Source organism: Erythranthe guttata, chromosome 11 (assembly GCF_056151865.1).
Source record: "Erythranthe guttata isolate IM_541 chromosome 11, IM_541, whole genome shotgun sequence".
In the NCBI taxonomy this organism is placed as follows: domain Eukaryota; kingdom Viridiplantae; phylum Streptophyta; class Magnoliopsida; order Lamiales; family Phrymaceae; genus Erythranthe; species Erythranthe guttata.
The window spans coordinates 1469708-1497701 of NC_142543.1; the positions used below are offsets into that span (position 1 = coordinate 1469708).

General features: G+C 35.4%; 5 protein-coding genes across 8 annotated transcripts; all 5 read right to left on the bottom strand.

Moving 5' to 3' along the window:
• Positions 1 to 18: 18 nt before the first annotated feature.
• Positions 19 to 3776, bottom strand: ATG18B (autophagy 18 B-like protein). Of its 2 annotated transcripts, none has more exons than XM_012985628.2 (11): positions 3532 to 3776; positions 3353 to 3426; positions 3190 to 3263; positions 2978 to 3087; positions 2375 to 2466; positions 2146 to 2258; positions 1680 to 1799; positions 1195 to 1340; positions 969 to 1082; positions 506 to 571; positions 19 to 267 (listed from the first exon to the last, which is right to left on the bottom strand). In XM_012985628.2, exons 1-11 carry the CDS (start codon positions 3588 to 3590, stop codon positions 129 to 131), a joined length of 1107 nt encoding a protein of 368 aa, XP_012841082.1. In that variant the 5' UTR covers positions 3591 to 3776; the 3' UTR covers positions 19 to 128. The 2 variants fall into 2 exon arrangements, with proteins under 2 accessions (XP_012841082.1, XP_012841083.1); XM_012985629.2 differs by having other exon boundaries at positions 969 to 1079; positions 3532 to 3751.
• A 428-nt stretch (positions 3777 to 4204) lies between these two features.
• On the bottom strand, positions 4205 to 7948 carry LOC105961406 (transmembrane 9 superfamily member 12). Of its 2 annotated transcripts, none has more exons than XM_012985632.2 (2): positions 7515 to 7948; positions 4205 to 6514 (listed from the first exon to the last, which is right to left on the bottom strand). In XM_012985632.2, the coding sequence occupies exon 2, from the start codon at positions 6426 to 6428 to the stop codon at positions 4449 to 4451; it is 1980 nt and encodes a 659-aa protein (XP_012841086.1). In that variant the 5' UTR covers positions 6429 to 6514; positions 7515 to 7948; the 3' UTR covers positions 4205 to 4448. The 2 variants fall into 2 exon arrangements, with proteins under 2 accessions (XP_012841086.1, XP_012841085.1); XM_012985631.2 differs by having other exon boundaries at positions 7552 to 7928.
• A 531-nt stretch (positions 7949 to 8479) lies between these two features.
• On the bottom strand, positions 8480 to 13147 carry LOC105961407 (translation elongation factor Ts (EF-Ts)). Its single transcript, XM_012985633.2, has 9 exons — positions 12781 to 13147; positions 11007 to 11355; positions 10731 to 10903; positions 10170 to 10256; positions 9773 to 9947; positions 9493 to 9677; positions 9235 to 9360; positions 9036 to 9124; positions 8480 to 8823 (listed from the first exon to the last, which is right to left on the bottom strand). Exons 2-9 carry the CDS (start codon positions 11323 to 11325, stop codon positions 8778 to 8780), a joined length of 1200 nt encoding a protein of 399 aa, XP_012841087.2. The 5' UTR covers positions 11326 to 11355; positions 12781 to 13147; the 3' UTR covers positions 8480 to 8777.
• Positions 13148 to 14671: 1524 nt separating this feature from the next.
• Positions 14672 to 19211, bottom strand: LOC105961365 (protein CLAVATA3 INSENSITIVE RECEPTOR KINASE 2). The gene is made up of 11 exons (XM_088825426.1): positions 18599 to 19211; positions 18359 to 18491; positions 18178 to 18249; positions 17940 to 18083; positions 17572 to 17643; positions 17355 to 17414; positions 17086 to 17186; positions 16763 to 16900; positions 16319 to 16669; positions 15562 to 15941; positions 14672 to 15094 (listed from the first exon to the last, which is right to left on the bottom strand). The coding sequence occupies exons 1-11, from the start codon at positions 18702 to 18704 to the stop codon at positions 14702 to 14704; spliced, it is 1950 nt and encodes a 649-aa protein (XP_088681552.1). The 5' UTR covers positions 18705 to 19211; the 3' UTR covers positions 14672 to 14701.
• A 2295-nt stretch (positions 19212 to 21506) lies between these two features.
• Positions 21507 to 27724, bottom strand: LOC105961408 (uncharacterized). 2 transcript variants are annotated; one of them, XM_088825427.1, is made up of 14 exons: positions 27181 to 27724; positions 26039 to 26399; positions 25840 to 25929; positions 25669 to 25759; positions 25148 to 25214; positions 24649 to 24692; positions 24132 to 24302; positions 23936 to 24034; positions 23650 to 23718; positions 23062 to 23200; positions 22623 to 22821; positions 22242 to 22402; positions 22098 to 22134; positions 21507 to 21825 (listed from the first exon to the last, which is right to left on the bottom strand). In XM_088825427.1, exons 1-14 carry the CDS (start codon positions 27316 to 27318, stop codon positions 21656 to 21658), a joined length of 1836 nt encoding a protein of 611 aa, XP_088681553.1. In that variant the 5' UTR covers positions 27319 to 27724; the 3' UTR covers positions 21507 to 21655. The 2 variants fall into 2 exon arrangements, with proteins under 2 accessions (XP_088681553.1, XP_088681554.1); XM_088825428.1 differs by having other exon boundaries at positions 21507 to 21876; positions 21973 to 22134.
• Positions 27725 to 27994: the final 270 nt, after the last annotated feature.

Here is a 27994-nt window from a genome sequence, read left to right on the forward strand (position 1 = left end):
CAGTTTCGACAGAGAGCAAAGCAGAACAAATGCTATACGTATATAAATTATATGAGCCATGAATTCAAAGTTTTAGTTTTCGATTAATTAACTGTACAAGCTCTAAAAGTATATACTTACAACATAATTTAACTTGCAGTTGTTTCTGCGACAGCTGTCAGAAGATTAAACTCGTGTTCCAAGGTCCACGTAGCTTCATTTTTATGGTTTATTCTGAAACCGTATTCTTGAAAGTATCCGTTAAATGTGATCACCGATACCGTGGCTCTGCAAAATCAGACACAGATCTTCAATCGAAAGTCACACTTGTCCGAAATATATTAACATGCAAGTTTATATGAGTTTCCGCATATGTGCGTACAAACATGTTTTTTCATGCATCTTCAACATGTTGAACTGAATCTCTGACTGCATTACACGAAAGTGTTAAGCTGGTTTAAACGTATCTTTTGCGATCTTTTATCTTGATTGTTATCGAAGCTAACCTAAATCAGTTAGAACTCACCTCAAAGTTACAGGTTCAGACATTGATGTACCGCTTGCTTTCTCGATCTTTCGAATTACAGCATCACTGAAGCAAAAACGAGAAGAAGCATAATGAGCTTTTAAACAAGGAAGATATTCAAGAATCAATATTCCCAGCAACATTTCTTGTCAGTAAGTATAGTATTAAATAGAAAATAAAAAACCGAATGATTAGAGCCAATAAGTAATCAATATATCCGAACTTTGATCAGCCAGATTATCCATTTTTTTATAATCTTGTTTTCAATAACCAAGACGAAAGATGAAAAGAAAATAACTTTCACATTACAACAACGAGAAATATGCGTTTTTCTTTTTCGAAGGGTTATCTTTCTTCAACCTTTGAACAATTCATCGGTATAGGATATATTGTTGCCATCCTAGTCAGCATGTGATAAGCGAACAAATTGGACAGTTTATTTAGGTTTTGTAAGTCGGCTAACCTTCTAACTCCAGCTGCAAAAGCGTTGTGATGTACAATATGATGAGCAGGATCCCATGCATCAGTGACAGAACCAGGCATTATTGATCCAAAAAAACTATTTGATTTTCTGCTGCTGAATATAAAGGAATATGAGAATTAGTAAAACTAAAAACGGACCTAGCAGAAAATAAACATATTTTTTCTTTTTTTTACCCGAGTTAAATTACGATGGATGTAGAATTTACCTCTCGTTCAGATCCAAACCGAGGGAGAAAATATGGAGAGAACCTGAAGAGCTTGCTGCAAGAAGGAGATCGGGAAGATCAGCCGATGGTCCAAATGACAAAGAAAAAATGGTCGATGGATATGTGCCCCTACGGAAACTGTATGACTGACGAAGAGAAGACAGTTTAGTTTTCATATATAAGAAGCAAGAAAAAGACATCACATACGAGCAAAACGGCATTGAAATGCATTCTAATGTAGAGATGCTTCATAAAAATACTCCTAAGTTTGACAGAGAAATTTCACATGTCTTAATCGTCAATACCGTTTTTTTTCCGTTTTGAAGCATCTCTACCTTAAAATGCAGTAAGGGTCAACGAAATCATAAAATAAGACATAATATTAATGTGTATTAATAAAAAGATCCGAAGTTGGATTGAAACAACAGAGAAACGAAAAGAAAATATCTCTTAACATAAGCGTAAATGATTTTTTGCTAATTTACCTTAGTTGCTTCTGAAATAAGATGAACTCTGATTATAGTTCCTTGTTCAGATGCCGTTGCTATATACATCCCATTTGAAGAAAAAGCCATGGCAGCCAATCTCGAGCGATGGGCATGTATCTGCAGTTTACCGTAACTAATTAAATTGGAGAGATGACAAGAACAAGTGCATTCATGGCTAACTACTTACCACATCATTCTAGCAAGCAAATAGATTATGTTTTCACCATAAATCAATCGACTCTGTGCCAAGATTTATAAATATCACAAAATTTGAGTTTTCATCAACATGCTGAGAGGGAGGAGCGATAACTGACGTGCAAAAGGGATGGCAAATTTAACGAAAAGTTGCAAACTTCTCAAACGAAAGAAAATATTATTATTAAGGCAATGTCAAACTGATATACAGCTAATTAATATGATGATGTTCAAAATCAGTAAAATAAGTAAGAACTTAAAACACCACCTCACAGTGCGACTGCAGATCCATAACATTGTAGATTAGTACAGAGCCTTTTATGGTACTAGCTGGAAGAGCCAAGTACGGATTTTCTATACTCGCTGAAAATGCACAAAGCCCTGAAAAAAAGAAAAAAAGAAGAGAAAAAAAAACTGAAAATAGTAGAGGAAAAAGCAAACGCAAACTTTGAAACTGATTGCAATTGAAAAACAGAAAATAGATAGTGTAAACCGACCTAGTGAATTTGGCACTGTATCAATGATACGCTTTATTTCCAGACTATTAACATCATAAATATAAGTTTTCTCTTGCAATACAACTATCAATCTGCATATAAAGAGTAAATCCAAGAAACTAATAAAAATGACGAGATAATTTCTGAATAGCTAATAGAGATGCATAATTTGCACGACAAAACCTTATTAATAATAAAATTAAGAACTTTCTCATGTCAATTTTCGTCTCAACCTGGTGATTACTGATGATAACTATCGTCTGTACAATCCTTAAACAAATCGAACTTTTAATACTAGTTTGCTGCTTTTAGTAACAAGTCAAACCAACCTTTTTTTGGACGCTATTAAGTGGTATTCTTGTAAATTTCGAAGAAACCGAGTCAGTGAACAGTTTTACAGTAAGATGTAGATAATTATGTTAATAATTAGAGAAATGGCAGGATGTAAAATCGGTTCGTTCAGCCAGTATACTGAGCTCAACTTCTCTTAAAGCACCTTCAACTTATCTCCAATTAAACTAGATCAATGAATCGATTGCCGAGTAATGATGAAAAATTCAACCAATAAGTATTTATTTATTAGAAATAAGTAAGAAAAACTACCTCTTCCTATTTACACAAACAGCGAGAATTGACGTCAAGAAGTTGAGTTCTCGAAGAGAAGTGCCACTAACTGTATTGAATAAACACAATCTCCTCGGCGACAAAGATGGCTGATTGAAGCAATGACATATAATAATAATAATAATAAATAATAATTGATAGTAATAACTAATAACAATAAAAAATAAATAAAATATAAATAAAAAATTAACCTGTTCACCAGCTCCGACTATGGCAAGAAAACTTGATCTGTAGAGCATTTCAACAATAATGAATGCCCCAATAACTATCAGAAGAAATCAGATTCCATCAAATTAAGTGACTGAAACAAAACTAAGTACTAAAACATTTAATAATTAATATACAACAACATACCTCGTTCATAAAGGAGCCTTCCAGTATCACAGTCGAATATTTTGAAGCCATCTTTCGTTCCAATTGCAAAGCAGCTGATGAACAAAAAAAAAACGAAAATTAAAAAAATAACGACTTCAAATTAAATTCAAACAAACAAAAAAAAAAAATTAATTACAAGTAGGGTTTGGGCGAGAAACCTGTGATCTTGATTGAAGGAAGCGCAGAGTATCGGGTTAGAAGACGATTGATTCGCCATCTCCGACTTTAATAATTTCTCAATCGTTTTTGTATGATCAGGTTTTTTTTTTTTACCTTAAACAAACGACACCGTTTGACTTTCTCTACTCTTCTGATTGTTGTTAACTTGGAAGCAAAGTTTTATCTTAAAACTTCAAATTAACGATTGAAACATCAAAAGTAAATAACATGTGATTAATGATGTACTACAAGATATGGTGTTTTGGCAACTTTTTAGTAAAATATTTATTTATTATATCAAAGATAAAGTTACATGATAAATATATGAATTTATTAGTTATATATAAAAATAAAATCAGTTCCGTGAGTGCCAAATTTAAAATAAGAGTTTATAGTAAAACCAAAATAATTTATGTTTGTCTTTCAAAATTAATACTTGGGTTTATTTACGAAAAAAACGCTCATTTTTTCATAATTATATCCACCCCAACAACTTGTAGGTGTCTTACATTAACACCCTTTTGAGGGGGTGTGGATGTACGAAATGTACAAACTGTTGGGGATCGGATGTAATTTCTGAAAAAGAAGGGGTCTTTTTGTAATTAGACTTTACTTCATGGAGGTGGTTGTAATTTTCTATCTATACAATTACCAACTCAAGTCTACCTCAGCTCTCCAACATAAAATTACAGTATAGCAAGAATCAAGCACACAATTGGCATAATGTATACAAGACACTACAGTATGAAATATTGGAAAATGAAAAAGAAAAAAAATATAAAAAATAACAGAACATAGAAATGGAAGCAGCTAAAAAAGAAAAACACAATATGAAGTTCTATAGTAATATCAAGATACAGCAAAAGTTTAAAGACCCCTAAAATGTGCTTCATGTAAAGCTGAAAGATTTTTGTTTTTAATCGATCTTCACCGACGAGAAAAGGTAATGAACAAAGTAGAACGAAGTGAGGAAGCCAATGGTGCCGGTAGAGAGCATGATAGCAACCGCCATTATCAACGAGTATCCAAGGTAAAGTGTAGCCGAAACTGGACCGCTCAAACTCTGTAGGTCAAAAACCAGATAATTGATCGAGTATAAGAAAACGTACAGTGCAACCGAACCAGAGGCGTAGAATGCCTTCCACCACCACATCCAATCCTCGACACAGAGATGCATGTAAGTGAGCACGACGGAAACTTCCGCGCAAACGACCACCAATAAGGACAGTACAATAAGCAAGAAACCGAATACGTAATAGAACCTTCCGAGCCAAATACTGGACAGGATGAAGAAAAGTTCGATAAAGAGAGTTCCAAACGGAAGAGTTCCAGCACCAAGTACAAGCAGCCATGAGGGGTATTTGCGTGCAGGGATCTCTCTGGGGATTTGATTAGTTCGAACAGGGAATTGAATAGGCTCAGCCTTTGTGCCTAAATGCCCACCGACGAGAGTTAGTGGCACCGAAATACAGAACCAGAGCGACAAGAGTATGAAATATAACGAAATAGGAATAGCTCCGGTACTGTTACTTCCCCAAAGGATGAAGTTCAAGATCGTCAGAATAACGAAAACAATTCCTGGGAAGAAGCACGCGGTTGACCAAGCAACCGATCTCCATCCTTCGGGCGAGCCTTTAATGGTCGTCCACATTCGAGCACCGACATATCCAGCGGCAATTCCAAGGAAGAGATAAAGCAGAATCATCCCTGTTAAAAGCATGCCTCGTGAGGCTGGTGACATGAAACCTAGAGCTGCAAAAACGATAGTGACAACTGCCATTCCGGTAATTTGAACTCCATCTCCAACCATAACACAGAGTAATTTCGAGTGTGAGGGTTCTCTGAATACATCACCCACCACTAGCTTCCATCCCGAAAGCTCCTCATTCATCTGGGCTTGAGCTTCTTTGTCCAGTTCCTCGTACCTCGTCAGATCCCTTCTCACGGTTCTCAAGAATATGACAAAGACAATGCCTGCCAAGAATAAGATCACCATCAAGGAGTTGAGAATCGAGAACCAGTGCACACGTGCGCCTTCCATTTTCAGATAGGCATCCCACCGAGACGGCCACCTTATGTTGCTTTTCACAAACTCGACCTCGTATGTGAATGACACTCTTTCTTTATCCCTTATAATCTGAGACCTCTCAGCGTCTAGAGGACAATTTACTGATGTGACATTGTCGTAAATGTGGAGTTTTTCCATCTTATCGGGGTCGTATTTTACACTGCACGGGACAACCTCAAAACCAACAATCTCGTACCCTGATGCCTTCTTTTTGTCAGCTTCTGAAATAACACCCATACCTTCTTCTCCAGTACCAATTATCTCCACACCAGCTCCTTCGTACTCGTGAATTAATACCCTGAACTTGAGATGGTTGATAAAGTAATCATCATTACTGTTCAGAGGACTGTATCCCACTGGGTATCCGGTCCACTGGATTTTAACCCCGTTTTGGTTTGTGTACCTCATAGCAGGCAAATTATCAAGAATCATGTTAACCTGATACAGATCCCGAGTTCTCTGTTTTAGAAGTTTTACATCATGCTCACTCAATGGAGGACTGGTGCAGATGTACACAGACTCGTTGACATTCATGCGGAAGCGATATGGAGAATTGTCAATTTGATCTCCCATTATCAGTTCTCCAAGATTTTCAGCACTTTTCTTAATGCCCCCTGGAGGCTGGCAATAAGGAAGACTGTAATAGCTGAAGGGAAGCTCAGTCTCAATGGAGGTCAAAGAATTCACTTTCGCGTATATTTCATCCCCTGTTGAATATGTGTGCATATAGCTTCCAGGTAGATAAAAACCATTACAAGCTTGGAAAATGAGAACCAAGTAACTGAAAGAAATGCATAAATTCCTTCCCGAAATCAAAGGCAAAGCCATTGTTCTGTCGAAGGAAAGCTGATCAAATGTCCTCAAACCAGCTGAATCAAAGTTAAATTGATGCCGATGGCATATTCAGATCAGTTCTGCAAAACAAAAGCTCAACACAATTAGTGTATTTCTCTCTAGTTGATGTATTGCAATTTGCAAATACATCATGTTCAATCCCTTGGCAGGAAACATACAAGATTTAGAAACATGTATTTGCTATACATACTCAGGTATTATTAACTATGGTGTGGATTATCGTCCTGTAGATATAGATATGCAGTAGTTAATATTAACATATGATATGAAATATGCAGATTTGTGCTGCTTAGTTAGCAGTTGGTGCAACTCGTCACACCAGTTTAACATCATTAATTAGTTAAAGCTAAAATCTGCCATCAGCAAAGTAAAATCAACCTTTTCCTCTCAGACCCACATAAGTCATGAGAACACTAAAACATCGTTTCTAAATAGCACAAAAGTAAATACATTAGGGTTGCACTTGTTTCAAATAACTAAAGCTTGATTGGTCAGATTCCGAAATTGGATCAACACCTGGAGAAACAGATTAATATATGTTCACTTATACGACTCTGCATCGGAATTGATTTTTACTATAACAACTTTCCGATTAACAGAGCAGGAATTAATTCTCCAACAAATTTGACAAAAAAACGAGCAGGTACTCAGTCAACCTTTAATTTACTTCCCATAATAAATTCATATCGAAATAATCGTACAATCGTATACCAAACAATTCGAAACGGTACTCCGGGTAGGAAAACGGCAGCACCAAAATAAAATTTACAAAAACAGAAATTGATATTCAATAAGAAGCTCAGAAATCGGATTCATCAAGTGTTCAGCAGTAAATCCACAACAATAAACCATAAACGCAATCCCATACACAGATCTACAGTAACGTACTCAAAACCAGTTCAAATCCAACGATTCTTTCAGAAAAGGAAAAAAAAAAATCAGCGGAGCATCGGATGAAAATCAGTAAACGACAAAAAAAACGATAATCACCACACACAAAAAAGAACGAAATTAAGAAGTTTAGGTTAGTGAAATTGACATCCGAACACACAAATTTACCAGTGTGCGCGTATGAACTGTGAAGAGAGAAACGCACCGACAATGGATCTGGATTTGGATCGGCCGAGTTTAGGGCTTTCGCGCAGAGAAATGGAGTTTTACTTGCGAAGTCGAGAGTGCGTGCGTGTGTGTGTGTGTGTGTGTGTGTGAATTTCGCATGTGAGAGTGTGAAAAAAACTGTGCTGTATGGTTGCAGCAAATGCTCTATCGCGTGAGTGTGAAGGTTTAGATTTAGATCTCACTCAATGCTATAATACGCCTGCCTACCCTTTTTATTCCCAGTTGGCGTTTCGTTCGTTATATTTACCCCTAAAAGGAAATGGGGAAGATTGAAAATGACATTTCTTTACTATTTTAATTCTTCTTGTATTTTATGTTACAAATATTTGTAAAATTTAACGAATTACTTTCTATATTTTGTTTGAATTTCAATTATAGATTTATGTAGAAGTTGCGTTGTCTTGTATGCTTAGGGTAAATTACGGCAACCTCCCTATTGTAAGGTCAAATTACAAGAAAACCCCTTATCTTCTGATAACTACAACCACCCCTCCAATATGAATTTTCTTACACATCCACTCCTTATTGTGTCAACTTCAACATAATCTTCTAGATTCCGTGGAATATTCTCTAGTTTGTACTCGTTTTATGCAAAAATACATTTTATGTTGCACCACAATCTGAAATTTATAAGTCAAGCCAAGGTACATATCTTATGATCATCTTGTTTCAAAATATGGAGCTCGGATGGAGTAAAACGGGTACAAATTAAAGATTATTCCACATAATCTAGAAAATTCTACTAAATTTAATACCGCAAAGATGGGTGTGTAAGAAGATTCGTAGTTGAAGGGAGTTGTTGTAATTACCCAAACATAAGGAGTAATTCGTAATTTAACCTTGCCTCCAGGGGTGGACGTAATTTACCCAAATATTTATTACTTACCAAAAAAAAAGATCAAATATTCATCAAACCAAAAGCCCCTCATTTCATCCACTGCATCAACGCCTTATTATCACATAGTCCAGACAATAATTGTGTCGTAACATAATCAACGAATATGAAGCCCGAGTTCGAGTTTTTTTGTTTTAGAATGCAAGTCGAAAATGCAGGGGAAAAGGGTTTATTATTCTAGTTCTAATTTTCTTCCGGAAAATTCGAAATATTACGACAAACAAAATTTCATTTCGAAACCCCTCAGCCATTCACTGCATAAAGATCTTGATCCTCTCATTAACAGGTAGATAATAATTACTCAGCCTTTAAGCAGCCTGAGTTAGAGGTTCTGATCCACCGACAGCTTCAAGCCTGTCGAAAAGAACACCATTAATATTAGTAATTTTTCCGACTGCACTGTATATATATATCAAAATTTATAATTAAGAAATACTGATGACATAATCCTCCATGTCAATAATGAACTAGACAGCATTAGGTGATAGTAAATACGACCTTGTTCACTAAAAAAACGAGTCGAATAATATTTCAGCCGAAGCCATGTTGGCTTAAGAAAAGTTTACCTTTTAAGTCCTTCCCCAACTTCTACTCTGAGAAAGTTCCCAATTTTTACGGTGGACCCCACTTCCTTGGACAGATTATTCAAAAGTGTCTGCAAAAGTTGCATAAAACGTAGATAAGAATCACCGAGTAGTGATTACAAATGGCATAAAATTTAATTCATAAACAAGCTTTGTCAATCAAAATAATAGTTGACTATACCTTTATGTTTACGGAGTCATCCACGATAAATTTCTGCTCCATAAGAACAACTTCCTCAAAGTACTTTCTTAGACGACCTTCAACGATCCTATCTATAGCCATCTGAGACTTTCCTGTACTCTCCGCCTGATAATAATACCAACCAAATAGTTACGGGAAGTGACTATTTCAACTGACAAATATTTACGTATTTAAAAGGTAATAATAATAATAATAATAAACACCATCAGCATATGTAACAAATATAAAAAAAAGTACCTGAGACCTAAGAATATCACTCTCATTGCCTAACGCATCAGCAGTTACATCTTCCTTTGTAAGAAACAACGGCTTTGCAGCTACTATATGCATTGCTAGTTCCGATCCGACACGTTGGACAGCATCGAGTGAAACATCCTTATCCTCTACCTCGAGCGATAAAATACCAGCAATACGGCCTATACCTGAACTTCAATTGAGACTTGAAACTATTATAACATAACAACACTTCAGAGATGTAAGAATTTGTTATAAGGAAGGAAATTTGAAGTCGTGTTACCTGGTTGGGGGCTCGTATGGAGATAAGTGGACAGGACACCTTGTGAAGGGGCGGTTATTACGAAACCCCCTCCAAGTTTGACATTCTCCCCCATCATTGCAGCCACTTCCGTAATTGCATTTCGAACAGTTCTCTCCCCAGTTAATTTAGCATGGTCAAAATTCATCTTCAAATCCTGTAAAAGCAAAACGATTATTGGAAACATTTACTTTAGAACCTCTATAAAGGTATAAAAATGGAAGCCATCATTTATAAGATGGACGGTTAAGTCAGAATGGAATGAGCCCAGAGATTCAGATGTAAATCCATAGGAAATCGGAAAAACAAATGATTACAATATCAACTGGAAATAAACATTAATAGTCTTCTTCAGACGTAATGAAGAAAAGTTACTAACCTCCAGACACTCAGGACTAAAAGGAGTAGCTACTGAAGGCTCTTTAGAACCTTCAACCAGCAAAGCAGACTTTGCCAACGATAAGGCCTACAAGAATCACAAATTCACAATATGCACACAAAAAGTATTAATTCAAAGGGAATACAAAAAGTCGGAAGAAAGAGTAGGATATACGGTGATTACAGAAATAGTTACTCGATCTAACTGACAATGGAATCTATAGGTCGTGTTGAAGCCATGAAGCTCAAAATAGACTACCTATAGCGTTTTCACCGATTTCACATTTGGTCCCTCGTGTTCACAAAAAACACATTTGGTCCCTCATGTTTAAAAAATTCAACACTTTTAGTCATTTCCGTTAGAACTAACGGAATCAAGCGTGTGTCCATCAATGCCTTAACTGACAGACTAACGGTAAATTGACGGAAAGGACCAAAGGCATTAAATTATTGAAACATGAGGGACAAAATGTGTTTTTTGTAAACATGGGGGACCAAATGTGAAATCGATGCAAAGTTGAGGGATGAACATTATAATTTTCCCAGCAAATATTATACATACCAGAGACTGAAATATGTCGTTCCTAGCAACAAAGTCTGTTTCACAGTTGAGTTCCACGAGAACAGCCTTCTTTTCATTCTGAGCCAATGCAAGCAAACCCTCGGCAGCAAGTCGAGAAGACTTCTTTGATGCAAGAACAACTCCTCTTTTTCTCAAATCCGTCTGTGCAGCCTCTGCAGTAATCGAACACAACTTCTACTTATTATATAAGCAGGCAGGCATGCACAGCTTCAATGTCCAAAAAAATGGAAAAAGAAAGGAAATTCATAGATTCACCGATATCCCAGTTGCAGGATACAAGAGCAGATTTCACTTCCTTGATTGGAGCACTTGTTCTCTCCCTGAGCTGTTTTATGAGATTCACTTGTTCAGATGAAGATACTTCAGATGAGTAAGTTCGAGTGAAACATATCCCAAAACCATTTATTGGATTGGAATAATTTGAAAATCCCGCGGAATTATTTCTTGAAAACCTAGCAAAAGAGATTTCTGTGTGTACTACAGAAGTAGAATAAGCATGGCCACAGTTCACTGGACTACTCAGCCTTTTGTACAGAATTTGAATGGGACGCTTCATGCCTCGTGTGAAACCCATTTCAATTACAAAGACTAACACAGTACAAACCTGACAAATAACAACTTGAAAATTAACCTTTTCCGATCTAAATACGATGATTATAGTATGAAAAAAAAAAAAAAAAAAAAAAAAAAAAAAAAAAAGAGCATAACATATTCAGATCTGTTAAAACCAATAAAATAACCCATGCTATGAGGAGACGAAAAGGGGACATGTTCTAGTTGCACTAAACGAAACATAAAGAAGAAGATAGAAATGCATGCACTATGGTCACCATTATAAAAAAAACATGAACTATGAAGTCGACGATCGCCAATCTAGTACATGAAACGGGACAGGCATACAAAGACATTGCACAGGCTTTGTAGCATTTCTGGGCAATAGAAGAAAGACGAAGGAAACAAAAAGAGTTGACAAGAGATATATGGTACTGAGCCTAGATCGTGGAATACGAAACTTAAAAGTCTTAAACCCCACCCAAACCCATTCTAGCCAGTTTATACTATTCTACATCAGGTAGATCTTTACCATTCATTTACACACAAACACACACACATCCATGTTGGTGCGCATAGATCAACGGTAAAAATCCAGCCAACGTAACCTTCCCCGGGTGTAGCATAGAAATAAACTATTTAGCCTTTGATACTTTTCATCCTCTATCCACTGCATCAGTTTGTCCCCTCAAATTGTTGGATATGTAGCAACATTTTGTTAAAAGCAAGATACAAAATAAGAAATAATAAACATAATTTAGCATGTTTCCACTGCCTGGTTCACGTTTCATTTTCACAGTCCGCTGCGCTGACTTACTATGTTGTGTATGCCCCCCCCCCCACCCCCCACCCCCCCCCCCCCCCCCCCCTCTCTACTATTCACTTTACTTTCACTTTCATAGGTTTTTGAAGATATACAATACACAATGAGTCTAATAAAAACTTGTTTACATGCCAATCATACCACGAACACTGGCTCGATCAAGGGTTGTCTCAACTACAAACGATCTTTGAGTGTAACAAAAAGAAATAATCCATTCTTTCTTGTTCCTAGTTCAGTTCTTCCCCTTCAAAATTCAAGCAGGTTTTAGCTGCCAGCTGGATTTATTGTAAGTGGTGCTTGTAATTGCAGAAAAATAAAACTCAAATTCCGAAAATATACTTTCAATTGCAGCAGCCCCTCAACCAAATTTTCTTGTTTATTAAGCTGAATAAAATAGCGTAGAGGCTATAAGGTAATGAAATACACAGAATCTCTTCAATCATTCAAAGGGGGGAAAAATCAAAACCACAATCACTTCTCAAAATGCTGTCAATACTTATTTTCATCCCAAATCTTTCACATAGTGTTGGTGATTAAACAACGAGAGCATCTTAATTATAAATCTGGAAATAAATTCCGTCCTCCGAAATGAATTCAACAGATAGTCTAATGTGATCTGAACAGAAACAAAAACAACTTCAGTGAGAAATATACCTCGCCGGAGATAATGAAAAATCGTCGGCTCTGCGTCACTCGATTATGAACACCGTCGCCGGAGCCCTAAACCACGAGAAATGACAGATTTAAGAAGAAAGAAACAATTCAGGGAAGAGAGGAAGTGAGGGAAGAAGGGTTTAAGGAAACCTAGTCCCAAGTTTCGAATTTTTTTTCTATAATTATTTTCATTAAGAAAATGTTTTATTTTACGGTTTAATTTTATGTTAATATCCGGCGTATAATTTCACGCTTTTTTTTACATATATTCACATGTTTTTTGTCCGATTATTCTGAATTTAAATCATTAAATAAATAAATTATTTTTTGCAAATTTATAATTATAATTACTTAGGATTGGTTACTTATCAAAAAAAAAATTACTTAGGATTGGGATTATTTATACTTGTAAATAAGATAAAATGGGCCTGGACCCTTATTATATTTAATCGGGCCCAATTAAGGAAAATTTATTCAAATTGGGGCTTATGCCCATTTAAAATATTCAATACAATAATGAATTAAATATTTATAGGGCAAATACGGTCACCCCTGAGTTATGGTCAAATTATGAAAACCTTCTCTTGCTTAGGGTAATTACAGTCACCCCCTCAATTATATATTATCTTACGAAAAGACTCCTCCAGAGGTAACTTTATGGATGTTAATACGGTAAAACCGCAGCGAAATTTCGGTTCTCCAACATTTCACACGGTTTACCGAACTAAATATACAATCTTTTTCAATAAATAACCGAACTACAAAAATTTTATGTAAAAATATTTAAAAGGAGAGGGTAGCTGTAATTACCCAAACAAAATGAGTTTTTTCATAATTTGACCATACTTCGGGGTTGCCTGAGATTTTTGTTTAAATATATATAGATATAAGGGTAAATTACAACCACCCCTTAAGTATGGTCAATTTACAAAAAATCCTATTGTTTGTATAATTACATCTACTTCCTCAACTATGATTTTTTTCTTACACATCCACCCTTATGGTGTTAAATTCAACATAATCATCTAAAATTCGTGGAACGTGCTCTAATTTGTACTCATTTTGTGTAAAAATACAGTTTCTTATGCATCACAATCTGATATATTCAAGCCAAAAAACACATATTATGATCATCTTGCTTCAAAATGTAGAGTTCGAATGGGATAAAACGGGTACAAAAGTGATATATTCCATATAATCTCGAAGATTCCACTAAATTTGAAACCGTAAGAGTGGACGTTTAACAAGATTTATAATTGAGGAGGTGGTTGTAATTATCCAAACAAGAGGAATTTTTCGTAATTTAACCATACCTCAAGGGGTGTTGAGGTATATAATTACCGAAAAACTCTACAGATAAAAGCGCTTCTAAGCTTTTGATCCCTTTCCCAAAAGCACTTTTCTTAGGGTATTGCAAACACTTGCACAGTACACTGTAGCAAATTAGCGTGTCTTTGCCCAATTTTCTAAAACCACGCTTCTGAAAAAAGCATTGATTCGAAAAAGCTCCTCAAAAAGCACTTTCAAAAGCACTTATTAAAAAAAAAAATCAGTAAATTACTCGATTTTGAAACAAATCTAACTCGGAAATAAAAAAAACATATCAATGTTCACTACTGAACTCGGGTTTCTGTTAAGTAACAACTTTAAAAACTACCTTCGCTATAATAATAAATTAATAATCACCAAATTTAAACCACTGAAAATATATATATGTTATATATATATACACATAACAAGAATAAAACATATCTAAATGCACAAGAGTGTGCATGAATCACACCTATCTCAACTCTTTCTTCTCCAACACAAGCCAATAAATATTCTCATATATATATATATATATATATATATATATATATATATATATATATATATATATATATATATATATATATATATATATATATATATATATATATCATCTTGGACCAGAGAGCTCCATGCAATGAGCATCATAGTCATCATCCATAGTCATAGTCATACCAAACACGCTCGACTGATCATGGTCCATGTCATCGCGCGACCGTGACTTACTATAATTATTATTATTACTGCACGAGATATTATTTAAATTCGAATTCGTGTGGATATAGTTACTATTATTATGTGCCGCCGCCCATTTTTCTGCAAGACCGTCGCCTTCGAGCATTCTTACAACCTCGGACATTTTGGGGCGGTTGGCCGGTGAGTACTGCGTGCAAAGCAGAGCCACTTGCAGCACTTCTCCAACATCGATCCGGTCAAACTCGTTGACTCCTAGTTCCTTGTCCACAATTTGCTCGATTTTCTTTTCTTGCTGTATTTTCTTAACCTGCCATGCAGTTTTTTTCGATCAAGTATACGTCAAGTTTCCACGAAGTAAATTATGAAAAAAAAAAAAAAAAAAACCGCGGTGGAGCTAGCTACTATTATATGCGTTTTATTGCATTTTAGCCCCCGTGTGTTTACTCTAATTGTCACAAAAAAACACCTCGTATTAAAAATAATTAGCAAAATCCCCCCTCGTAATTCAATTTTATTAGCAAATTACCCCTAAAAATGCACCATCTAGGGGGTTGTGTGCTAAAAAATATATCGTAAGGGTGTTTTCCTAATATTTATAAAACGAGGACCTTTTTTTAGCAATTCGGTGTAACACGGGTTACTAAATGCAATAAACTCATTCAATATGGAGGTTTTGTTATTTTTCGACCATTTTAAGGGGCCTCGCATAATTTTTCACGTATACGTGGGCCCCACCAAAGACAAAATCCGAGTTTCACATTTATACATACGTACCCATTCAAGCATAGCTCCTTTTTGGTTTACCGACTTTCCAAACTCGAGAGCTCTCATTCCGGTTATAAGCTCCAGCAGAAGAATGCCGAATCCAAATACATCGGTTTTCTCGGACGACTGTCCAGTGGAGAGATATTCCGGTGCGATGTGGCCCACCGTACCGCGAACAGCTGTCGTCACGTGGGATTCCGCGTGGTCCAGTAATTTAGCGAGGCCGAAATCACCTACAACAGCCTCGCAGTAGTCATCGAGCAGTACATTGGCTGCCTTCACATCTCGATGTATTATCTTCGGATCGCATTGCTCGTGAAGATACAACAGCCCCCTTGCTGCTCCAATCGCAATTCTCTTCCTCGTGTTCCAATCTAAAGCCGGTTTTCCTGTAAATTTAGCACTAAAATCTTTCAAGATTGACAAAATTACCCTCGATTTGATCTAGTCCATGTAATAAAGTATGCTTACATAACATATGAAGTAATTGCAATCATAATGAGAAATAACACGAAAAGAATTTTTCGATATCTTGCAACGTATCTACTGCAGTTGAAGTAGGCCCCACTATAGGATCACAGGTGACGAAAATTTATCTACCTAATTAAAGAGTGATTCTTGGGATTCGTTTGGTTTCTAAAATAAGATTAAATAGTCTTATGGAAACCCCATTATATTCGTTTTTTTCTAAGATGATCCAATTATTTAACTAATCATGGCTAATCTTACCAACCAAACGAGGCCTTAGTACAGAAAATGAATATACCTCTAAGTCTCGATGCAACGCTCCCATTGGACATATAAGGATATACAAGAAGTCTTTCATTTGTGGTGGCGCAATATCCGATTATACGAAGCAAATTCCGGTGAACGGCTAGGCTGATCATCTCTAGTTCGGTTCGAAACTGCGATTCGCCTGTAGTTCCGGTCAAATCCTTGAGCCGCTTCACCGCCACCACATTGCCGTTTCCCAATTTACCCCTGTAAACATTGCCAAATCCCCCCGTGCCCAGTATGTTCTTGTGGCTAAAATTGTCGGTAGCGTGTTGCAGCTCTTTAAATGTGAAGTTTTGGAGATTCCCGAGCCTCGTGAGGTCGAGGTCCTCTTCTTGAACATCTGTAACATATTACGAAAAATTACGAACTCCCCATACGAATATATACATATATATTATGTATATGTATATGCAGTTGAGGTGAGATTACTGACCAGTACTACTCAAAAGGGACTGCTTTATCTTCTTGTTTCTTTTCCAGAAGAGAAATGCGAAAATTACGAATAAAATGGAGACGAAGCTAAAGCTCACTCCAAGTGCAATTGCTAGTTTCTTGGAGTTTGTTCTGTTGCCTGACAAATGCATAATAGGGAAATTAATGAATAGTCAAGAAACTTGCTACAACTGTGTGTGTGTGCGTGTGTGTGTGTGTGTGTGTGAGAGAGAGAGAGAGAGAGAGAGAGAGAGAGAGAGAGAGAGAGAGAGAGAGAGAGAGAGAGAGAGAGAGAGAGAGAGAGAGAGAGAGAGACTATATTACCTGAAGATGGATCAATGGGGAAAGAGAGAGGAGTAGCAAGAATTGATCCAGGACATTTTTCAGGAGAGTGGCTTCCACAAATGAGGGGATTTCCTAGGATGCTGCAGGCAAGAAAATACCAAATACAATCAAGAAAAACAAATATCCAATATTTTTGTCATGTCTGAATTATTTAAAATCATAGTAGAATGAATTATCACAGCAATGTAATGACAAAGGAACACACAGTTTCTCTGTGCAGAGAGAGAGAGAGAAAAGCACACACATACTTGAATGATTTGGTAGGAAAAGTTGGAACAGGTCCACTCAGATTGTTGTAGGACAAATCCCTGTAATACATTTTTTTCAACATCAAAATCAAATCTCCAAAAAAATATTCACATGTTGAATCCAAATCTCCAACATTATTTAAAATTAATATATATATATATATATATATATATATATATATATATATATATATATATATATAAAAAAAAAACTCACAAGAAAGTAAGGTGAGGGAGAATAGCTAAGGACAAAGGAAGAGCCCCACTCAGGCTATTGTTGTTTAACCTCCTAGTACACCATTACAAGACAAAATCAACACACAATAACAGACACTATAGTTTTTCAGTACTAAGTTCACTTTGCACCCCCTGAATTACGAGGTGTGTCGCAAACACACCCCTCAAAATTACGAAACGTACCAAATACACCCCCGTCTCTTTTACATTTTTTATGAGTTTGACCAAAAAAATATAGGGGTCCGGGGTATTTGGTACGTTTCGTAATTTTGAGGGGTGTGTATGCGACATGGCACATAATTCAGGGGGTGTCAAGGCAATAAAAATATTTGAAAGGGTAGTACTCACAGATATTGGAGGTGATTCAACAACCCTAAAGAATCAGGGATGTGTGCAGATAACTTATTATTGGATAAATCCAATGTCTGCAGATTTGGAAGATATCCTATTTCTTTTGGAATGTGCCCAGATATATTATTGTTCTGCAGCAATCTGCAATTCCATAATTACAAAAATTAAAAAAAAAAATAACAAAAATTAAAATTCAAAATTAGAAAAAGAAAAAAAAAAAAAAAAGTGTTCTTACACTTGTTTGAGGTTTGTAAGGTTTGCAATCATCCAAGACAATGAACCTGATAAACCCTGACTTGGAGCTCCTCTGTGCACAATTTTTTTTTTTTTTTTTTTTTTTTTACATAAATCAAGAAAATACAATTTTTTTTAATTTTTTATTTGGGGTTGGGAAAAATGAAGAAAATTAGACTTACAGAGAAGTGACAAGATTATCTGAGTTGCAAGTGATCATTGACCAGCTACAAGGGTCAACGGAGTCTTCATCCCAGTTGCTTAGAGCACCATGTGGATCATCCAAACCTTCCCTTATTGCACTAAGTGCTTCAACTATTTTTTATTATTATTGAAAAAAAAAAAATCAAGAAATTATAACAAAACCAAAAATACAAAAAAAAAAAAAAAATTAAATTTATTTTATCACAATGAAACAATACCTTCAGGGTTTCGAGCCTCGAATGAAAGAGTTGGATTGAAGAAAAATAATGTAAGAAGAAAGAATGAGAAGAAGCAGTTGTTACAGAGCATGAGAGACATGATCATATGTATTCAGACAGTGTTACTTTCAAGTTTCACCCTTTCTCTCTCCTCTCTCTAAACATGTTGCAAAGTTGCCATCTTTTTTTTTTTTCTTTGAACAGAATTCGAACCCCGTTTTTATTTTGTATTGAGTATTTTGAGAATCCTCTTTATTGATCTTTCTCTACCAGCCCTTTTGTCTTTAGACTGTGGGGGAAGAGAATACAAAAATACTGTGAAGAGAGAGAAAAAAAGTGTGTGTGTCTGTGTGTGTATTCTCTCTGTGAATGAATGCGTGTACTAAAAAAGGAGCCTCTGCAACATATGTGCAGGTTTCTCTCTCCTCTCTCTCTCTCTCTCTCTCTTCTTTTGCAAAAGCTTGTGTCTTGCTGTCTTTTTTTTTCATTCTCAAATTTTATCACTTTAACTTTCCTTAAATCTACTTAAGCACTGTGTTACATTACATCTGTGTTTATATATATTGTGTGTTTTCTTGATTTTTTTTCTTTTTAATGGTTTTGAGTGTTTGCTTTCTACAACTTTTAACCCCCCTACCCCCACCCCCACCCCCCTTCTTTATCTACTTTGTTGTGGGTTTTAATTTTATCTTCCTTTTTTTCTTTTTCTTTTTTCCATCCGTTGCAACTCCTTTTCCCCACTGTGTGTACGAGTGAGTGTGTGTATGTTGTGTGTGTGTGTGTGAGAGAGAGAGAAAGAGAGAGATAGGGAGAGAGAGAGAATCAGGTGGGATGCTAGGGAGAAGTCAGAGATAGTGAGGGATTAGAAGCTCAGAAATTGAGAGTGACACCAAAATTAATTAATTGGAATGACAACTACCTATACTTGAAAATCACTATGCTAAAAAATAAAAATTCCCAAATAAAATCACACATTTGCATGTGTTTTATTTATAATATACTAAATTTTCATATTTGTTCGCGGTCTTGTCGACACCTTGCTACACTCGATGAAATATATCATGTATTTTTTTAATATTCATTTACACACATAGGATAAAAACTCATTCAGTGTAATTTTCAGTGCGACGTAACATATAAATAACCCTATTGTCGTTCGTTTTCACTTATTAATAAACTATACAATCAATATCTATCTATCTATCTATCTCTCTCTTCCCAATGAATTATATTTATTTATTTATTTTTAATTAAAATGGAGTAAATGAAAAGGGAAAACATTGCTTGTTGTAGCCAAAACATGAGAGAAGAAGAGGTAATACAAGAAGGGTAAAAGAGAGAGAGACTTAATTACATTGAAGTTGTGAGATTTGATGTGAGAAGCTAATTTGCCAGGTTGGCGCGCAGTCTCTTTAGTTTTTTTTGTTCCTTTTGATATGCTGTGGAGATTAGACTTGACGTTAATGCCCCTCTTTCGAACTTACACACTTTTAGCTATCTAGTTATTTTTATGGTTACAAATTACAATGATGCATTTAATGTATATTTTTCAATTTCTACCATCATTAATTCAATACTCAAATATAAAATTTTATTATACATTAAAAAGACTAAAACAATATTTGTGATTTAATGATTTATAAGAGAATTAATATTTATAGTTGAATTAATAAGGTCAAAAGATGCGGTATCGAAAATCTAAAACGACAAATAAAATGGAACATAAATATTCTAGAAAAGTCACGGTTATTGTACAACAAATGAAGTATATTTTTCCATAAAATTTAATTGTATTTAAAAAAATTGTTCACTACGTTTATGTTAGATTTGACTTTTATATTTGGGAGAGGGTGATGGATTTGACTTGTTTCCATTTTGCCAACATAAGAAAGGTCAAGTTTTTGTTATCTAAATAAAATTAGTTTCAATGTTTTGGTTATTATTTAATTTTTTTTTTTTTTTTTTGAGAAAGTTATTATTTAAAAATTAGTAGTTGTTTTTTGTACAATTACAATATTGCCCAACAAAATAAAAGAAATTAAAGAAAGTGCATGGGAATTCGCAAATATCAAATATCTTTGTTGGACTGCGTTTATTCTTCCATTCCATGGGTGTGGAATTGATTCTTCCACCATGCCTGTTGCTCTCTCAAGTGGCAGTGATAAAAAATATAAAGCCATAAAAGGTATAAAGCTAATTTGAGAGGGCAAATTTTAAAAGGAATAAAGCCAATACGAAGGCGTAATATTTAGGACAAATTACGGCCACTCCCCTAAAGTAAAGTTAAATTACGAAAAATCCCCTCATGTTTGAGTAATTACAACCACCCATCAAGTGTGTATTGTCTTGCATATCCATCGGTTTCAAATTTACCTACAGAATGAATGGTTTTTTTTTGTAAGAAAGTATATAGTTGAAGGAGGCAATTGTAATTACCAAAACAAGATGTTTTTTTTACAATTTAATATTTCCTCAAGGGTGGCCGTAATATAATTTATATATATATATATATATATATATATATATGCCTTTGGATTTTCATCCTCCACTAGAATGGTGCCTTTCCACTTTTTCCCCACTTGATTTCTTTTGATGAAATATTATTTTAAAATGTACCAATAATTTTGTTCTTTTTCCCTTTTCCTGAAAATTTTGGCTTCTTTCTTGCTTTAGAGGTGGAACGAAAATCATTGTTTGTTCTATATTCATGATATTAAATTGACGACATTTGTTATGAGGAAAATATATATCTAATATTATATAAATTAGTATTTTCTTTAAATCTATATTATCAATAGTTTTAAAATTATAATTTATCATGAAAAAAGAAAAGCCCAAGAGGATAAACCCAACAGTGGTCCAGCCCATTAACTAATTTTGGTCCAGGATCAGATAAGTAAATACCATATAATAAATGATTTCTCCTTTGATAAATGACTAATAAATAATTTGAATAAAATAATTAATTCAATGCAATTCCCACTACTAGAAGTCACCTAATGCAAAAAGGATAAAGTAAAACAGATGGTTAAGAAGCAATTACCTGTTGATAATACTCTAATAATCCTCATCGTCAGAGTAGTTGTCGTCGCTATTTTGTTCGTAAATTTGAAATTCTCCATCGTCAGGGTCGACATCTTGCACTTCACCACCACCACCGCCGCCAAAGGGAAAACTGCCGAAAAGCTCCTGTAGGTAGCCCTTCGAGATGCTCTCTTGGTTTGTATCTATGTCAAGTATAGGATATAAAGCTAATTCGCTTTGCTTCGATATTGTATCTGAATCACAATAACATTCGTTTATATATATACATATATCCAGAAAATTCCAAGTAATCGACTTATCGGAGGGACAATGTTAAAAAGAAACATTACCTTAAAAACACTCTACTTGGAATAGAGACGATGAGTCGATGTCCATATATTGAATTTAATTTTTTTATAAATATAATATTTCGAATACGGAATGTAAATAAAAAAGACGTGTTGCACAAGGATACATGAATCTGGTGGAGGGAAATCCCAATCCTGATCAACCTGGTAACAAAAGAATCAGATGAGAGGGAATAATTACGAATTGATTTGACAATTTAAAATTCTATTTATTTGACACAATGCATAGATTAGACGAAATAATTATTCACCAGATCAAAAGCTTCATCCGCATCCATGTCAAGAATATCATCATCCATTTCATCTTCTTCATCTTCCTCCTCGTATTCAATTTCATCATTGACTTCTTTATCTTCATCGTTGGTTTCTTTTTCTTCATCATTGGCTTCTTTATCTTCACTTTCTAAAACTTCTGCAACGTGCAAATATAGTAGGATGAAAAATGTGTCGAAGAAAAACGATGTTATTTATATGATGGAATTAATAAGAAAAAAAGTTCCAGAATCAGCTTGAGGCTTTCCACGGGAACATTGGGAAGCTGCTTTTCGTATTAGATACTTCTCATGGATATTATGAACATGTAAAATATTATACGGAATCCAAACTTGTGATTTAGTTTTATTGATAGATACCTTTGTCGGCTGGTTTGTCCTCCGCATCAACTTTCAAATTCTTCACATTAAGATGCGCTCTCTTCGACTTCTCAAAGCGATTAGAAGCGGACTTTAGAAATAACTCTGCACCAGTTTCAGGATATGCTGACAGAAATCTCTGAGCCACACGCAGCCTCAAGCAATCAATCACTTGTGATGAATACCACCCTGTTTGCAGCTGCCAGAAATAGAATATTTTCAAAACCTAGTCAAACGCAGATATTTGATAGATATGAAATTGATGAATAAGGTACTTCGGCAACTTCAAATGAAATGAGACAGAGAGATGAAGAGAGTTGCTTCATCTGGATAAGTGTATCTTTTTCTTAGTACAATGTAGAGAATGCCATAGTTTTTTCTCATATAAAATATGCAATTATGTTAGAACATTAATATAATACATATATGTATATATTACACTGCAGTTTCCTTCACTTGCAGGTTTTCTGATTTCTTGTTGAATATAGTCATCCTTAAGTTCAAAGAGTTGCAGCGAAATTTGGCATTTACGAGGAAAAACCCGAAATGCACAAATATCCTCCCACCTGCTCTTCGATCTGGTCAAGAAAGACAACAAGAGAAGTAAATCAGATCTAAGAGGAAAGAGAGGAATAAAGAAGATGTAGATTGTTATCAACACACACATAAATAAGATAGACTTTAGAGGTTTTTCGTCATTAGCAGTAAAATGTTAGATTGCACAGAATGAATTCAAAAATAAAGGATCGTATTCTGGACGTAATGTGTTATCTCTATGACTACAACCTATCTAGCTTTACTTTTTTAAGGAAGAAAGGCAGTGGCGTAGTAAAAGATTGATATTTTAGAGCAGTAACAGAACAGAACTGTAAAATAGAGGCAACAAATTCATCAGCAAACTAATCATACTACATCCTTTTTTTGTGACAGATTAGCCTTTTAAGAATGAGGAAATAAACTTGTATTGGCTTCTTATACTGCAACACAATCCAATAACCTTGATGGCAAAATTGATAGAAGCCCTTACCCAGATACAGCTTCTCTGTAACAGTAGCTTCTTAATGATGGTGGTACTCGAAAATCAGTTCTCTGGTATCTACTCAAGCAAATAAGATAAAGTTAGTAAAGTTGCACCCCGGATCTTGCTTTAAAGCTTGTCAGTTAGGAAAATCCAATCTCCAAGAAAAAGAACTGTTAGCGCCAAGGCTTAATTCCACATCAGCAACGATACTTAACCTTATTACCTTACACAGAACTGAAATTGCATTGCCTAATATTCGAAAGGAGACAGTTTCTCTGATACGAAAGCTTACATACGGGATTCAGGATCTTTGCGGGGATCGTATCCTTTTCTGATCCAGAATCTGAGATATGGCCCGTTTGAGAAATAATATGCTACTACTACAAGGAACCTAAAAATTGGAAACAGAAAAGCGATGATTAATTTTATTCCGACTGTATCACTTACACTAACAGAAGATATTACAAAACAGCTAATTAAAAAGCCACCTTTTGAGCATTTTATTTTCAACATTTAAACCGCGGTCATGTAACTGTTCAGCTAGAGACTTTTTTACCCAAACTGGACGTTCATCAAACAATTCACACACAGCCATCAGCCCATGCCATCGATCTGAGTTCCTGGTTACGGATTTCTCCCAATTTACTCTCTTAGGGATCTGTACGAATGTCAAGTGCAAACAAAAGATCGACTGCAGAATAAAAGAATTTCGATGCCAACTCCCTCAGCTTATTCTTATATATATTCTTGTTAAATTGTAGGACTAAAAACAAATCCATCTATCAAAACAAAGGACTAAAAGAAGAAACAGGCTGCAGAGACATGACAAAAGAGAGGTAAGGAGTCCATATTAATCACTTCTGGGACAAAGTGCAAGAGAAAATATAACTTTAACTTCAGGTTTATTTCTGTGAAATAACCCATAGAATGCTTCTTAGGAAACTCATCATGAGATAATCATGCATCAACAATATATAACCACACAGACATAAAACAATCAGGATATCTTTGATGTTGAAGTCAATGGCAAGACATGGCTCTATCTCCATCTGCATCAAATGAATGGAATTTTTCAAAATCTAAATCGAATATTACACACAATATTAGAAACTATGGTATAACAAAGTAAGATCGTTTGAAGGACTGAAAGAGTCGATTATTTTCTAGTGACTCGGAAAACTTGTACATTTGCCACTGAGAAAGATCTAAGTCAAGTTTATTTAAGACTATCAAAAAGCCCCTTAGCACTAGGTAGGTATCTCATGAGCAATAAGAAAAATAGATTTGTGAAAATAATTTTCATAGAATAAAGACTCATTGCATCTGTGATTTTACAAACATAAATGGTGAAAGTACTCAGATAGTCTATTCATACAGTTCAATAGTCTTCAAAGATTTTCACTCAAAGAGGGTATCCATTACTTCACTATGTATGGTGACTGAAGTAAGTAAAACATGATAGTCTGGTACTCATAGTTGCTTTCTTGCCATAAGAGGAACTTACCTCTTCGCGCGGTTCGACATCTCCCTTTTGTTTCTTTTTCAAACTTATCTCTCCGGACGATTTTAAACTGCAGATACACAATCACTAAGATTGAAATGCAAGGAAGGTATCTTCCATAATATGAGAAACAGCTGCCTAACTACTGATATTGAAAAGGTTAACTCCTATTTAAACGAATCTAAACACTACATTAGCTAGTGTATTACTAGTGATATAAGGATATCTGACGAAAGCAAGGTCATAGGATATAGTAAAGGATTTTGCAACGCATGTGATGCTTGTTTACAATCTATTCAATTTCTAGGATTGCCAAATCACTGTAGTAAGAACACTCAGATTAGTTAAGCCAGTTTTTTTCTATCTTTACCAACAATTAGTATCTGAAATATATTCAACTGTCAAGCTAATAAGACAAGTAATTCTTAGTTTTTACCAGGCAGAAAGGATGATAATTCAGAATGCAGAAAAATGACTTCTGCACAGATAAAACATAAGCAATAAATAAAGATGAAGCATCTTACACTATCGTGTCTGGAATATCCTTCAGTGAAAAAAGTGGTGGCACCAAAATCATTAAATCCTCCTGATCAATATCCACTAGACCACCTTTCTCTACAGATATAACAAATGGTAAGAAAACGGAGGAGCTACTCTAACTCTATACAAGCTAAAAAAATCAAGTACAAGCTGACCGAATTGTGGTTCTACTTCAGCCCAATTTCTTTTCTTTCTTCGAGTTCTGTCAGCATGAATAGCAAGCACATGCTGGTAATCCACCATGCCTTCAGAAAAGAAAATAAAGATGGCATAAGGTACTACCATAAAGAAACAACATAACTTTCATTTCTGTTGTGAAAGAAGATGATGAATGGGAAAATATATCACCGTCACCTTTGAAATGGTATGCCTCAGAGACTCTAGCAACAATATCGGCAGAAAGCTGCTCTTGAGCTCCATTTTTTATCTGTGCTTTATCTGAAGGATCCGAAAAGTCACATTCAGGTTGTGCAATGTATTCTGTACTTTCTGTTGATTCAGGAATTAAACTATTATTGCTAAGACGAAGTGAATCTTCTGATGCGTGTTCAGAAAGGGACTTGAGTTCCTTAATATCGTGTGTGTCCTTGACTTTCGTTTTGGAGATTTTCAACAGAAAATTATTGCAGGACTTGAGTTTCCCAAAGAGTGGGTGTGAATATGGATCTTCAGGACGAAAATGTAGCTCCAGCCTGTTTGACTTATCAGTACGAACCTGAAATCATAGCAAGCAAAATAAAATAAAATTGCAATCAATTCGGCTGGCATAACATTAAGCCATTAAGAGACGGGACTAGAAAAAATGCAATGATTCAACCCAATAAATCCAGCTCTATTGTACAAGTTATATTAAATGTACCTCTGTACCCCAGGTTCTTGGCATCCCAAAATAAATATCTCCACATGCACAATTACAAAAGCGAAAGAAGAATCACAACGACAAAAGGCAAGGATACAAGTGAGGTAGAATTTGTTTAGGGAAAAACAACAAAAAAGTTCCTCCATTGTCCCTATCCATACTGAGGGTACGCTCCATTTCTCCGTTAAATAGGGTAGTGGAAAGTAAAGAAGGCTATTCTGTGTGTATAACATGTCGTTTCATTTCCAGAAACCAAATAGCCATGAAGTATACTGATACACAAAGCGGATCATAGTTTGCTTTCAGTAAAAGATACGAAACAGCTACAACAGTCGAGTTATACGATAGCCTGAAGTGCAATGTGAATCGCCAGTTTGCCAACCCTAAATCGACATCCCTATACAAACGTTAGGGTTTCTCAATTGCCCAAATTCAATTTCCATCTCTCTGTTAAGTTCTAACTACCATGCTCTTGTTCCGAGCTGCAATTTGCAAAAGTAACCCTAGAAAATTACAATTTCTGTCGACGAAACGAACTAGCTGTACATAATAGCACTCCGTAACACAACCAACGAATGCATACTCTAAGCAAAATTGGATGTGATTGAACAAAATGAATACAAGTAAACAAATATACCTTGGCAATTCCTTGATCGCCGCCGAGAGTCTCGATTGCACGTCCAATCGAGGTAGGATAACCAGGGTAGATAACTGCAAAAGCTTCGCTGTTACTCGGGAGAACACCCGAAACTGAACCATCTTCGATAATCCCCATTCCTAATCACTACTCAGGTATATTATCAGTAAATTATTTGAACCTGTTGGAATAATAATTCACCAGTTTTTCTCATTGTCCAGAAACTCTAACAGTGAAGTTGAATTTGCCGGTGGCTATGGCGGCAAAGAGAAGTCGGATTTTTGGGGGTTGATAAAAATTTAATTAGGGTATGGTAATAACAACAGGAGAATAATTGGAAGATAAAATTATGAAGATTAGTCGATCGCAATTCGTAAGTGTCGAACGTTTGCGGCGAGGCGGCGAGGCGGCGATGAAGCGGTGGTCGTCCGCCGTTTGGTTTGGGCTTGGGCTTCTATGGGTATGGGTTTAGGCTTCTATTTGATGTATCCAACGGGCCGCTGATTCTAAAAAAATGACAATATTGATTTGCCGTTAAATTTTAGACTTGGGAAAGTGATCCCTCAAATTATATATCAAATAGGTTATATATTTTAGGGTAAATTACAACCACAACCCTAAGGTATGCTTAAATAATTTTAAGGTCCCTATGGTATCGATAATTACACTCACCCCCTGAAACGTAGTTAGAAACTCTAATGGGATAATGCATTGGATACGTTATTCCAATAGCATTCTAACGAACTATACTTTTAGCTAGTGGTGGAGACAACATTGAGTTATGGGGTGACATGGCTCCCCCAACATTTCTTAA

Bases quoted from the DNA above. Each gene is read 5' to 3' on its own strand.
- LOC105961406 (XM_012985632.2), bottom strand. From the start codon at position 6,428: ATGGCTTTGCCTTTGATTTCGGGAAGGAATTTATGCATTTCTTTCAGT.
- LOC105961407 (XM_012985633.2), bottom strand. From the start codon at position 11,325: ATGGGTTTCACACGAGGCATGAAGCGTCCCATTCAAATTCTGTACAAA. The intron at 10,904-11,006 runs GTGAATCTATGA...CGATTACTGCAG, and splicing joins ATCCTGCAACTGGGATATCG to AGGCTGCACAGACGGATTTG. The intron at 10,257-10,730 runs GTATGTATAATA...TGATTCTTGTAG, and splicing joins ACGACATATTTCAGTCTCTG to GCCTTATCGTTGGCAAAGTC.
- LOC105961408 (XM_088825427.1), bottom strand. From the start codon at position 27,318: ATGGGGATTATCGAAGATGGTTCAGTTTCGGGTGTTCTCCCGAGTAAC. The intron at 23,201-23,649 runs GTAAGGGCTTCT...TTTCTTGACCAG, and splicing joins TACAGAGAAGCTGTATCTGG to ATCGAAGAGCAGGTGGGAGG. The intron at 22,403-22,622 runs GTATCTATCAAT...TGCACGTTGCAG, and splicing joins GGACAAACCAGCCGACAAAG to AAGTTTTAGAAAGTGAAGAT.
- ATG18B (XM_012985628.2), bottom strand. From the start codon at position 3,590: ATGGCGAATCAATCGTCTTCTAACCCGATACTCTGCGCTTCCTTCAAT. The intron at 1,341-1,679 runs GTAAATTAGCAA...TCTCTTCGTCAG, and splicing joins TTATTTCAGAAGCAACTAAG to TCATACAGTTTCCGTAGGGG. The intron at 268-505 runs GTGAGTTCTAAC...CTGATTTTGCAG, and splicing joins TCTGAACCTGTAACTTTGAG to AGCCACGGTATCGGTGATCA.
- LOC105961365 (XM_088825426.1), bottom strand. From the start codon at position 18,704: ATGATCATGTCTCTCATGCTCTGTAACAACTGCTTCTTCTCATTCTTT. The intron at 16,901-17,085 runs GTAATATAGTCT...TGCATTTGTCAG, and splicing joins CCCCATTGATCCATCTTCAG to GCAACAGAACAAACTCCAAG. The intron at 15,942-16,318 runs GTATATTCATTT...CTAAATTTACAG, and splicing joins CGTTGCATCGAGACTTAGAG to GAAAACCGGCTTTAGATTGG.